Source organism: Balaenoptera acutorostrata, chromosome 6, assembly GCF_949987535.1.
Source record: "Balaenoptera acutorostrata chromosome 6, mBalAcu1.1, whole genome shotgun sequence".
Classification (NCBI taxonomy): Eukaryota; Metazoa; Chordata; class Mammalia; order Artiodactyla; family Balaenopteridae; genus Balaenoptera; species Balaenoptera acutorostrata.
Genome location: NC_080069.1, coordinates 89,958,376 through 89,972,155, shown reverse-complemented (window position 1 = coordinate 89,972,155; position 13,780 = coordinate 89,958,376). Strand labels below are relative to the sequence as shown.

At 42.5% G+C, this 13,780-nt stretch overlaps 1 protein-coding gene across 5 annotated transcripts in view; it reads left to right on the top strand.

Annotated features, from left to right (window-relative positions):
- The window catches only part of FBXO10 (F-box protein 10), a 74,330-nt gene that overhangs the window by 58,585 nt on the left and 1,965 nt on the right, over positions 1 to 13,780 (top strand). For 4 of the 5 annotated variants that reach the window (XM_007197021.2, XM_007197019.2, XM_007197018.2 and 1 more), the window contains one exon: positions 1,771 to 2,155. In XM_007197021.2, coding sequence (XP_007197083.1) covers positions 1,771 to 1,945 — 175 coding nt within the window. In that variant the 3' untranslated portion in view covers positions 1,946 to 2,155. Of the gene's footprint in view, positions 1 to 1,770; positions 3,852 to 13,780 lie in introns of those variants that run through there. The other variant, XM_007197020.2, reaches the window with a different exon arrangement.

Sequence of the window (13,780 nt, the reverse complement as noted above, 5' to 3'; positions counted from 1 at the left end):
TGGTATTTCTGCCTCAGTGTACAGTTGTTTCACACTCACCTTCCCCAAACCCTTGTCCTTCCCTGTTCCCCATTTTGATGACATCACCATCCATTCTGTTCCAGCAGCAAAACCTCTGCCTCTCCTTCTCCCTGACACTGAAGTTCAGTCAGCTACCAGGTTCTCTTGATTCTGCTTCTAAAGTGTTCTTGTACCTGGCACCTCCTCTTCCCAACTGCTGCCACCCTTGTTCGGGTCAGCACCCCTCACCCTGACCCATGGCTCCTGTTCCCATTACTGCTGTTTCAGTTGTTTATGGATGGACTCCGTTCCGGTTGGTTGATACTTTGCCATACTGGTTGCAAAAATAATAATAATTAGTAATTATTATTGATACCATTGTTGTTGGTATCACTCCTGCACTGTTAATCCTTCTGTCCTGTTGCAGCAGCTTCCTGCCTGGTCCCCCTGCACTTGGGCTACCCCCGACTTGCAGGCTGTCCTCTGCATCCTGCCAGAGTAACCTTTCTAAATCAGCTCTGGCCACATCACATGCATGGTCAGAAACCCTGGATGGAGCCTCTTTTTCTATAGTAATGATCTCTACTCTGTTTTTTTATTATACACTTTCTCAGTAACAAATATTTTTTGAGGAAACCCCCTCAGTATGTTTATTTATATAGTCATAACTTATAAAGTATGATATAAGTAGAAATTCTAATATTATCTTTCCAAATCCCAGCAGATCATATTGTAGACTCCCTGGGGTCCACTTCCTCCTCCGGCTTTGGAGACTCCAGGGTACAGGGTACAGCCCAGACCTGTTGGCCTGGCATTGTCCCCTGTGCACTGTCCGCTCCTAATTTCCTCTCTTTTCATCACTTCTTCTCAGGAGCTCGCTCTGCTGCCAAACACAAATGCTTGCAGATCTTTGAACATAGCACCAGGCTTTTACTCACCCCACAGTAGCCAGCCTCTGACTCTACCCATATCTTTACAGTCCCACTCGTAATATTATTATCATAAAAATATGTAAAAGCCAATGTTGCTGGCTTAAGCAATTTAGGATTTGATGTGTGTAAGAGGCGATCCCTTGTAACTCAGGACAGGTTCCTTGTAACTTAGGACAGAAAGCCCTAATCAAAACATCACTACCATTTGATTTTCCCCAACCCTTCGTAATCTCCACAAGAGCTCGAGGGACTGGAAATCCACCAACTTCTGTCCCATATAGATCTGCACTTTCCAGAATGTCATATAAAAGAAATAACACAGTGTGCAGTCTTTTGAGTCTGGCTTCTTAACACTTAGCCCAGTGTATCCCAGATTGACCTGTGGCATCTGTCATTCATTCTTTTTGTTGCTGAGTGGTGTTCTGTTGTATGGACGTACCACACGGTTTATCTGTTCATCAGCTGAAGCGTATTTAGGTGGTTTCTAATTTTTTGGTGACTATGAATAAAGCTTGCATGACATTTACAGTCATACAGGTGGGGAAAAAAATGGGGCTGGGGGAATGAAAGAAAAGCAAGCCACTGGTCTTATCTAGATCCTTGTTTAAAGATGGGGAAATAGAGGACAAGAGGGAACCTATCCAAGGTTACGTGTAGATCTGAAGGTAGAGCTAGAACTAGAATTAGTTTTGCACATGTTCCACCTCCTTTTGCTATCACTTAACTAGGGAGATGCAACCTATACCCAGATTTAAACAAAGCCAAAAGTAAGTTTGTGCAGGGCATTCAGCAAATGCTCTAGACGCCCAAAGGGTTCACTCTCATTTTGCACCTCCAGGTCTGATACGTGGCGCCTGGCGAACCCACCAGCACGGCCTCACCTTGAAAACTCTCTCCGAGGCCCCTCTGCTGCCCACAGTGGGCAGAAGGTGACAGCCATGGCAACCAGGATCACAGCCCATGTGGAAGGTGGTTACCACAGCAAACGCAGCATCTTCTGCACCATCCTGTAAGAATGGAGAGCCACGGAGTGGGGCAGCTGGGGGCTGTCCTCAGACTCTGAGAAGGAAGCACATACCCTGCTCTCAGGCTCGGGCCCTGCCCAGCCAATCTGAGAGGTTGTGGCCTTTGGGATGGAAGAATTAGTGCTTGTGAAGGCTCCTGGTCTCCTTATCACCGCCCTGAAAAACAAGCTCCCAAGTCTTCTGTGGACTCAGAACAAGGTACCTTCAAAACCCTTTGGCTCCACAACCCTCAGCAGGAAAGAACTTGGATTTTTTGTTGGTTGGTTGTTTTTTTTGGCCGCGCCATGTGGCTTATGGGATCTTAGTTCCCCGACCAGGGATTGAACCCAGGCCCTCAGCAGTGAAAGTGCAGTGTCCTAACCACTGGACCGCCAGGGAATTCCCTGGAATTATTTTTCGAGGAGAAAAGGGGAACCAAAGTTGGTAGGTTTCTAGTCCCTCGAGCTCTTATAGAGATTATGAAAAGTTGGGGAAATCGATAATGAAAACCTTGGTCAGGGTTTTCTGTTTGAGTTACAGAGAACTGCGTTTTATATACACCAAACCCAGAATCTTCTCAGGGAAGAATGGATTTACTTCTAAGGGAGAGAAGTGATTCTAGTGAGATGGAAAGAGCCCCAGATTTTCCCCTTTCCTAGACCTCACTTTTGACCCTCCGGGGACACTGCCACACCCACCCTGCTGCCTGGGGAGGCTGGAGGAGTTGGGTTTGGTTTCCATAAGGACACAGTTCTCTTGAACATGGACCTGTGAGGGAGGAAGGGGCTTGGGATAAGGAGCCCCTCTTGAAAGGCTGCCCCAGGGATGACAGGGGCATGCTGAAAACAGGAAGGGGCGTGTGGAGAAGGCTTCCTTCAAGTGGCTTAGGTGTGCAGACGCGTGCTGGGCTGGGTGGTGCAGGGGTGCACCTGACTGCTCTACCTTCAAGTTGCTCCCAGATTCAGGAGGACATTGGCTCAGCGCTTGCTGCACAGGGAGGATTCGAATCCCACAAGCACACCCAAACCAGCTGCCCCTCCTGGGCGCAAGACTGGCGGAGACCGAGGTGCCTAGGGCCCTCGTCTGTGTCCACATTCTCATGGATGACCACCTGCCTTTACTAACCCTACCAAGGTTTCCCACTCTGTGCCTTGGCTCATGCTCTCCCCTCTTCTGGGTGCACCCTCCTCGCCAGCTACACATGCCTAGGTCCCACCCATTCTTCCAGGCTCGACACTGCCACCCGGATGGCAGTGCTCTGCCCTCTCTGAGCCTCCTCTGCCCTTTCTCTGCCCCCACAGGGTATATTCTGCCTTGCTTAGGAGTTACCTGGGCCCATCCCTGTCCTACTGACCTGCCTGTAAGCTAGCTCCATTAGGGTCACCACCTGTGTCCCCAGTCCCCAGCCCAGGGGGTAGGGTTAGCAGCCTGAGTGAGGAGAGGAAGGCTGGCTCCCAAAGGGCTGTGCTGAACCCAACTGTGAATGTGTTAAGGTTCCAGAGCCAGGCAGGCTCAGACCCACTGCTCTAGGAAGGGGGCCCGACGCAGGCCTGGCTCAGCCTGAACAGTCCCCCGCCCACCCGGCCCTTCATGTGGGGCCTCACCAGCCTGGTAGCGTCACTGTCGTGCACCTCACAGATGGCTTCCCAGGCTGGTTCTGCCAGGCCCCCGGTGCTGCTCTCCCGGGTGGAGTAGGTTGGGCTAGAGGGAGCCAGGAGCACTGGGTACCCGCTGAGGACTTCGGGCACAAGAGCGTGGGCCCCTCCCATCCCCAGCGCTGTCCTTTGCACTTATCTATGGCCCCAGTGTGAGTCGCTGTACAAAATGCTGCCTTTTATTATTTTGTAACGAATGACTTTTCTGTGAACCAAGTGCTTATGAAAATCTCAGCAACCAAAATAAAGTTCTGTATTTTAAAGGAGGCACTTTTCGGGGTACTTTCCTTGGTCTGGGTATGTGCTAGGGTTCCTGAGCGCTGGATGTAGGCCTCTCACCACTCCGCCCCCCCGAGGCACCACTGCTTCCACTGAAGGAGACAGGAGACCAGGGCCATCTTGTCCATCCAGCTTGTTCCCACCTGATTCCAAGTTCCAAGGTCTGTGTCCTCACGTGTCAGTCAGGGACTGTAGTTGCAGTCCTGCCTGCCCCTTGGGCTTTGTGAAGAGTAACAGTGAGGTCCCTGGTGTGGATGACCTGAGATCCATGACCACATTTTTCCCAGCTTCAGTCACTTAGCATCTTACAGTGTTTGCCATATCCACATGTCACTTGAGGAGAAAGCTAGTACTTAATATTTTTCTTTAAATCCTCTTTTAATTAAAAAGACTTTATTTTTTAGAATTTTTTCTCTTAAGTCTTTTTATTAACAGGTATAGTTGATGTATAATGTATGTTTTAGGTGTACAGCACAGTGATTCACAATTTTTAAAGGTTATACTCCATTTATAAAATATTGGCTATATTCCCTGTGCTGTACAATATATCCTTGTAGCTTATTTATTTTATACATAGTAGTTTATACCTCTTAATCCCCTACCCTAGCCTTGCCCCTCTCCCCTTCCCCCTCCCACTGGTAACCACTAATTTGTTCTCTACATATGAGAGTATGTTGTTCTGTTATATTCACTAGTTTATTTTTTAGATTCCACATGTGATATCATACAGCATTTGCCTTTCTCTGCCTTATTTCACTAAGCACAATACCCTCCAAGTGCATCTTTTTTTTTTTAACATCTTTATTGGAGTATAATTGCTTTACAATGGTGTGTTAGTTTCTGCTTTATAACAAAGTGAATCAGCATCCAAGTGCATCCTTGTTGCAAATGGCAAAATTTCATTATCTTTTATGGCTGAGTAGTATTCCATTGTGTATATATATATATACCACATCTTCTTTATCCATTCATCTGTTGATGGATACTTAGGTTGTTTCCGTATCTTGGCTATTATGAATAATGCTGCTGCGAACATCGGGGTGCATGTATCTTTTCAAATTAGCGTTTTCATTTTCTTCAGATATATACCCAGGAGTAGAATTGCTGGATCATATGGTAGTTCTATTTTTAGTCTTTTGAGTAAACACCATACTGTCTTCCATAGTGGCTGCCCCAGTATACATTCCCACCAACAGTGCACAAAGGTTCCCTTTTCTCCATGTTCTCACCAACATTTGTTATTTGTGGTGATGATAGCCATTCTGACAGGTGTGAGATGATATTTCATTGTGGTTTTGATTTGCATTTCTCTGATGACTAGCGATGTTGAGCATCTCTTCATGTGCCTGTTAACTATCTGTATCTTCTGTGGAAAAATGTCTTTTTAGGTTTTCTGACCATTTTTTTTTTTTTTTTAATTTTTATTTATTTAATTAATTTATTTATTTATTTTTGGCTGTGCTGGGTCTTCGGTTCGTGCGAGGGCTTTCTCTAGTTGCGGCAAGTGGGGGCCACTCTTCATCGCGGTGCGGGGACCGCTCTTCATCGCGGTGCGCGGGCCTTTCACTATCGCGGCCCCTCCCGTTGCGGGGCACAGGCTCCAGACGCGCAGGCTCAGCAGCTGTGGCTCACGGGCCCAGTCGCTCCGTGGCATGTGGGATCTTCCCAGACCAGGGCTCGAACCCGTGTCTCCTGCATTAGCAGGCAGATTCTCAACCACTGCGCCACCAGGGAAGCCCACTGACCATTTTTTAATCAGGTTGTTTATTTTTTTGATGTTGAGTTGTATGAGCTTTTTATACATTTTGGATATTAACCCTTTATTGGTCATATCACTTGCAAATACTTTCTCCCATTCAGTAGGTTGTCTTTTTGTTTTGTCTATGGTTTCCTTTGCTGTGCAAAAGCTTTTAAGTGTAATTGGGTCCCATTTGTTTATTTTTGCTTTCGTTTCCTTTGCCTTAGGAGACAGCTCCAAAAAATATTGCACGATTTATGTCAAAGTGTGTTCTGCCTGTGTTTTCTTCTAGGAGTTTCATGGTTTCAGGTCTTAACGTTTAGGTCTTTAATCCATTAGAGTTTTTCTAAAACCATACACAAAAAAATGTTCTAATTTCATTCTTTTACATGTAGCTATCCAGTTTTCCCAGCACCCCTTATTGAAGACTGTCTAGAAGTTTTAGATTTACAGAAAAAGTGAGGAGATAGGCGGTAGAGAGTTCCCTTACTACCCTTCCTGCCGAGCTTCCCTGTTATTAACACCTTACATTAGTATGGTACATTTGTCAAAATTAATGAGCCAGTAGAAAGTCCACAGTTTATTCATATTTCCTTAGTCATTACCTAGTGTCCTTTTTCCATTCCACGACCCTATCCAGGAACTTAACTAAAAAGAAATGTTTACATTACTTCACTACTATAAATGAAAAGCTAGTGGTTTTAATACACACTAAAATAAACTGTTAAAATGAAAATATTCACAGTATCACAAGCAACTAAACCTTTGTTGAAACCAAACATTTGGGGGAAATTTGTTACTGCAGTTTAGCCAAGTCAGCATAACCTCATATATCCTGATACACCCCCATGCCACTAAAATCATCTTATATCCCATCAATAGTATATTAAGCACTGACTTGGTAAGGCTATTGCCCCTTTTTTACAGAAGGAATTGAGTTCTTTGTTTTTTTAACTAAAGTATAGTTGATTTACAATGTTGTGTTAATTTCTGCTGTACAGCAGTGATTCAGTTATACATATATATACATTCTTTTTTATATTCTTTTCCATTATGGTTTATCATAGGATACTGCATATAGTTCTCTGTGCTGTACAGTAGGACGTTGTTGTTTATCCATTCCACATATAATAGTTTACACCTGCTAACCCCAACCTCCTGCTCTGTCCCTCCCCCAACCCCCTCCCCCTTGGCAACCACAAGTCTGTTCTCTATGTCCATGAGTCTGTTTCTGTTTTGTAGATAGGTTCATTTTGTCATATTTTAGATTCTATATTATAAGTGATATCATATGGCATTTGTCTTTCTCTGTCTGACTTCACTTAGTATGATAATCTCTAGGTCCATCCATGTTGCTGCAAATGACCATTATTTCGTTCTCTTTTATGACTGAGTAGTACTCCATTGTATATATGTACTGCATCTTCTTTATCCATTCATCTGTCATTGGACATTTAGATTGTTTCCATATCTTGGCTGTTGTGAATAGTGCTGCTATGAACATAGGGCTGCATGTATCTTTTTGGATTAGAGTTTTGTCTGGATATATGCCCAGGAGTGGGACTGTTGGATCATATGGTAATTCTATTTTTAGTTTTCTGAGGAATGGAATACTGTTTTCCATAGTGGCTGTACCAACTTACATTTCCACCAATAGTGTAGGAGGGTTCCCTTTTCTCCACATCCTCTCCAGCATTTGTTTCTAGTTTTTAATGATGGCCATTCTGACCAGTGTGAGGTGGTACCTTGTTGCAGTTTTGATTTGCATTTCTCTAGTAATTAGAGATGTTGAGCATCTTTTCACATGCCTATTGGCCATTTGTATTTCTTCTTTGGAGAAATGTCTCTTTAGGTCTTCTGCACATTTTTCGATTGGGTTGTTTTTCTGTTGTTGAGTTGTATGAGCTGTTTGTATTTTGGAAATTAAGCCCTTGCCGGTTGCATCATTTGCAAATATTTTCTCCCATTCTGTAGGTTGTCTTTTCATTTTGTTTATGGCTTCCTGTGCTGTGCAAAAGCCTATAAGTTTGATTAGGTCCTATTTGTCTATTTTTGTTTTTATTTCTGTTGCCTTGGGAGACTGACCTAAGAAAACATTGGTACGATTTATGTCAGAGAATGTTTTGCCTATGTTCTCTTCTAGGAATTTTATGGTGTCAAGTCTTATGTCTAAGTCTTTAAGCCATTTGGAGTTTATTTTTGTGTATGGTGAGTGTGTTCTAACTTCACTGATTTACATGTGGCTGTCCAACTTTCCCAACACCACTTGCTGAAAAGACTTTTTCCCATTGTATATTCTTTCCTTCTTTATCTAAGATTAATTGACTATAGCAGTGTGAGTTTATCCCTGGGGTCTTTACTCTGTTCCATTGATCCATATGGCTGTTTTTGTGCCAGTACCACGCTGTTTGGATTACTGTAGCTTTGTAGTATTGTCTGAACTCTGGGAGGGTTATGCCTCCTGCTTTGTTCTTTTACATCATCATTGCTTTGGCAATTCTGGGTCTTTTATGATTCCATATAAATTTTAGGATTATTCTAGTTCTGTGAAAAATGTCATGGGTAATTTGATAGGGATCACATTAAATCTGTAGATTGCTTTGGGTAGTATGGCCATTTTAACAATATTCATTCCTCCAAGAGCATTGGATATCTTTCCATTTCTTTGAATCTTCTTCAGTTTACTTAATTAATGTTTTATAGTCCTCAGCATATAAGTCTTTCACCTCCTTAGTCAGGTTTATTCCTAAGTATTTTATTTTGGGGGGTGAGATTTTGAAAGGTATAGTTTTTTTACATTCCCTTTCTGATATTTCATAGTTAGTGTAAAGAAATGCAACCGATTTCTGTATGTTAATCTTGTATCCTGCTACCTTGCTGAATTCATTTATTCTAATAGTTTTTGTGTGGAGACTTTAGGGTTCTTTGTATAGAGAGAGTATCGTGTCATCTGTGAAGAGTGACAGTTTTACCGCTTCTCTTCCAATTTGGATACCTTTTATTTCTTTTTCTTGTCTGATTGCTGTGGCTAGGACTTCCAATACTATGTTGAAGAGAAGTGGTGAGAGTAGGCATCCTTGTTTTGTTCCAGATTTTAGTGGGAAGGCTTTCAGCTTTTCACTGTTGAGTATTATATTGGCTGTGGGTCTGTCATAAATAGGTTTTATTATGCTGAGATATGTTCCCTCTATACCCACTTTGGTGAGTGTTTTTATCATGAATGGATATTGAATTTTGTCAAATGCTTTTTCTGCATCTTTTGAGATGATTGTGGGTTTTGTCTTTTCTTGTGTTTATGTGGTGTATCACATTGACTGATTTGCATATGTTGAACCATTCTTGTGAACTTGGGATGACTCCCATGTGGTTATGGTGTATGATCTTTTTAATGTGTTGTTGGATTCTGTTAGCTAATATTTTGTTGAGAATTTTTGCGTCTATATTCATCAAAGATATTGGCCTGTAATTTTCTTTTTTGGTGGTGTCTTTGTCAGGTTTTGGTATCAGGCTGATGGTGGCTTCATAAAATGTCTTCAGGAGTGTTCCTTCCTCTTCAATTTTTTTGGAAGAGTTTGAGAAGGATCAGTATAAGTTCTTCTTTGCATGTTTGGTAGAATTCGCCTGTGAAGCCATCTGGTCCTGGACTTTTGTTTGTAGGGAGTTTTTAAATTACAGATTCTATTTCACCTCTGGTGATCAGTCTGTTCAAATTATCTGTTTCTTCTTGGTTCATTTTTGGTGGGCTGTATGTTTCTAGAAACTTGTCCATTTCTTCTAGGTTGTAGAATTTGTTGGCATATAATTGTTCATAGTATTCCCTTATGGTTTTTTGTATTTCTGCAGTATTGGTTATTATCTCTCCTTTTTCATTTCTTATTTTTATTTGGGTTCTCTCTCTTTTCTTCTTGATGAACCTGGACAGGAGTTTGTCAATCTTGTTTACCCTTTCAAAAAACCAACTCTTGGCTTTATTGATATTTTAATATAATTTTTGAGATTCTCTATTTCCTCTCTGATCTTGTTTCCTTCCTTCTGCTGACTTTAGGTTTTGTTTGTTCTTCTTTTTCTAATTTCTTTTTAAGTGGTAGGTTAGGTTGTTTGAGACTTTTCTTGTTTTTTTTTTGAGGAAGGCCTGTATCGCTATGAACTTCCCTCTAAGAACTGCTTTTGCTGCATCCCATAGATTTTGTATGGTTGTGTTCTCATTGCCATCTGTCTCAAATTATTTTTAAATTTCCTCTTTGATTTCATCATTGACCCATTGTTTTTTTTAGTAGTATGTTGTTTAGTCTCCATGTAATTGTTTCTTATTTCTTTTTCTGTGGTTGATTTCTAGTTTCATGCTCTTATGGTCACAAAGATGCTTGAGATAATTTCTATACTCTTAAATTTGTTGAGGCTAGTTTTGTGCCCTAATATGTGGTCAATCCTAGAGAATATTCCATGTGCATTTGAAAAGAATGTGTATTCTATTTTTGGGGGGTGTAATGTCCTGAAAATATCAATTAGGTCTAACTGTTCTGTTGTATCATTTAGGATCTCTGTTGCCTTACTGATTTTCTGTCTAGAAAACCTGTCCATTGGTGTGAGTGTGGTGCTAAAGTCTCCTACTATTATTGTATGATTGTCAATTTCTGCCTTTATGTCTGTTAGTATTTATGTATTTGGGTGCTTCTATATTAGGTGCATATATGTTGATGACTGTAAAATCCTCTTCTTGTATTGATCCTTTTATCATTATATAGTGTCCTTTATCTTTCTTTATGGCTTCTGTTTTAAAGTATATTTTGTCAGATATGAGTATTGCGACCCCCACTTTCTTTTCATTTCCATTTGCATGAAATATTTTTCCATCTCTTCACTTTCAATCTATGTGTGTCCTTTGCCCTAAAGTGGGTCTCCTCTAGGTAGCATATTGTAAGCTCTTGTTTTTTTAATCCAATCTGCCACTCTGTGTCTTCTGATTGGAGTAGTTAGTCCACTAATAAATAATTATTGATAGATATGTATTTATTGCCATTTTAACCTTGGTTTCCGTTGATTTTATATTTCCTCTTTGTCCCTTTCTTTTTGTTTTTCCTTTTGTGGTTTGATGATCTTCTTTTGTATTATACTTACGTTCTCCTCTTTTTGGTTTTTGTGAATCTATCGTATGTTTTTGATTTGTGGTTACCCTGTTTTTCAAGTATGTTAACCCCATCTTCTATCTCCTTGCCTTAGACTAGTAGTCATAGAGGCTCAAACACATTCTAGGAAATGGAAAAAAAATCTACATTTTCTGACTCTCCTCCACCACAGTTTATGATTTTGATGTCCTCTTTTACATCTTCATGTTCATCCTTTTGCTGTTCATTGTGGTATCATCACGTTCACAGAAATTTTTTGATTTTTAAAAAACCTGTGTACTGGCTTATTTATAGGTGATTTGCTCTCCAATTGTGATTTTCTCTTTCCTATATATTCTTTTCTATTTAGAGAAGATTTCAATATTTTCTTTAGGATAGGTTTAGTATTGCTGTATTCTTTTCATTTTTGCTTGTCTCAGAAATTCTTTCTCTCTCCTATTCTAAATGATAATCTTGCTGGGTAAAGTACCCTAGGTTGCAGATTTTTCCCTTTCAGGACTTTGAATATATCTTGCCACTCCCTTCTGGCCTGAAACGTTTCTGTAGAGAAATCAGCTGATAGCCTTATGCGGCTTCCCTTGTAATTAACTCTTTTTCTCCTGCTGCCTTTAGAATCCTCTCTTTAATTTTTGCCGTTTTTATTATAAAATGTCTTGGTGTAGGTCTGTTTGGGTTTACTTTGTTTTGGACCCTCTGTGCTTCCTGTACCTGGATGTTTCCTTCTTTAGGTTTAGGAAGTTTTCAGCCATAATTTCTTCAAATACATTTCCAATCCCCTTTACTCTTTCTCCCCCTCCTGGATTCCCTATTATGCCTAGATTGGCATGCTTTGTATTATCCCATAGGTCTCTTATATTGCTTTCATTTTTTATTCATTTGGCTTCCTGTCTGCTGTCCTGATTGGGTGATTTCCATTATTCTGTCTTCCGGGTTACTTGTTCGTTCTGCATTATTTATTCTATTCATTGCCTTTAGTTCAGTTTTTGTCTCAGCAAATGAGTTTTCTAATTTTTCTTGGTTCCTCTGTATAGTTTCCAGTTCCTTTTTACAGTGCTCTTGCATTTTTGTTGATAGCCTTTCTTAATTCCTTCAATATTTTTATTATCTCCTTTTTGAAATCAGTGTCTTTGAAATTGGTGTCTGTTTGTTAGACTAAAGAGGTCTGTTTCATTGTTCTTTCAGGGGAATTCTCTGGGTCTTTTAACTGGGAGTGGCTCCTCTGCTTTTTCATTTTACTTATGTTTCTCTTATTCTGTGAGTTTAGGAGAAACAATTATCTACTGTGGTCTTACAAGGCTCTTTATATGTGGGAGCATCCTTGTGTAGCTTGTGTGGGTTTAACATTTTTGGTTCAAGGGCTGTTCTTAGTATGGCTGCCTATCGCCTCTTTCCTCAGCACTTGCTGGCCATTATCCCCTTAATGGGGTGTGCAGATGTGGCGGCTGGTGCCCAGTCGTGGGAATCTCAGTGGCAGTGGCAGCTCATGCATGGCCCTGGAGCACGCCATGGGAGCAGAGGCAGCTCGTAACTCTGCTCCCCAGAAGGGCAGAGTCAGCAGCTCGAGACAGCTCCTGCAGTGAGTGTAGGAAGTGTTCCGCTGCCTGAGAGCTTGTGCAGGGGCAAAGGCTGTAATGGCAGGTTCTGCCCCTCCCCTTGCACACTGCCCACACAATGGTGCCTGGCCTCTAAGGCGGCCCAGGCTTCCTCCTCGTACAGCCTCAGGTGTGGTTGCACCAGACTCCAACCCCTTCAGGCTGTTTCCACACAGCCCACCCCAGTCCTCTCCCCAGGTCTGATCTCCAAAGCCCGAGCTTCTTCATCCAGCCCCTGCCCGCACCAGTGGACACGCATCTCAGGCTGGGAAGTGCAAAGCAGTGGCACGGACCGTCTGTGCAGGTCTGTCTCCATTCTAGCTGCTGCAAACTGGTTGCTGTGCTCTACTCCAAGGCTCTGAAGCTCCCTCTTATAATGGCTGATCTCTCCGCCAGCGAAGGAACTTCCGAGGGTGCAGGAACCTTTCCTCTTTTACAGCTCCCTCCCAGGGGCCCAGGTCCCATCCTGATTCCTTTCTCACTTTTTTCCTTTTTGTCCTACCCACTTACAGAGATTTTCTTGGTCTTTCAGAGGTATGAGGTCTTCTGCCAGCATTCAGTGGATATTCTGTGAGAACCTTTCCACATGTAGATGTATTTTTTTAATTAATTAATTTATTTATTTATGGCTGTGTAGGGTCTTCATTTCTGTGCGAGGGCTTTCTCTAGTTGCGGCAAGTGGGGGACACTCTTCATCGCGGTGCACGGGCTTCTCACTATCGTGGCCTCTCTTGTTGCGGAGCACAGGCTCCAGACGCGCAGGCTCAGTAACTGTGGCTCACGGGCCTAGTTGCTCCGCGGCATGTGGGATCTTCCCAGACCAGGGCTCGAACCCCTGTCCCCTGCATTGGCAGGCAGATTCTCAACCACTGTGCCACCAGGGAAGCCCTAGATGTATTTTTGATGTATTTGTGAAAGGAGGTGGTGAGCTTCACATCCTACTACTCCGCCATCTCGATTGCTCTCCCCAGAAGGAACTGAGTTCTGAGTGGTGATGCCTGTCAAGGCCAGGAGTTGAAAGTTCCCTATCAAATGTTAAGAGCTTGTATACAGAAGACATATGAGTAAGGCTGTTACCTAGGGCTTCTGTAATAGGAACAGCTGGGACACACACACATACAGTGCCCATCTTCCGCCACGTCATTTGGAGGCAGAAGTGGGAGGAACACGCAACACCTATCCTACCCTAGCTCTTCCGTGGTTGGGGAAGCATCTGGAAGGAGACTGCTCTGAGTAGCCTGCATTGGTTGACTGTGCAGGGCTTGCTCTCCCACACAGGCCAGACCCACCCAAGAGAACCTACTCCATCTGATTATTTTTTCCTTAATTGAGCCAAAAATCTGTCTCCCTGGCTAAATCCTACCCATACTTCAGGATCCTACTTCATCATCATTCCATGGAACACTTTCCTTGATCTCTTCAAATCTTAGTTATGTGCCCTTCCTCCATGCTCT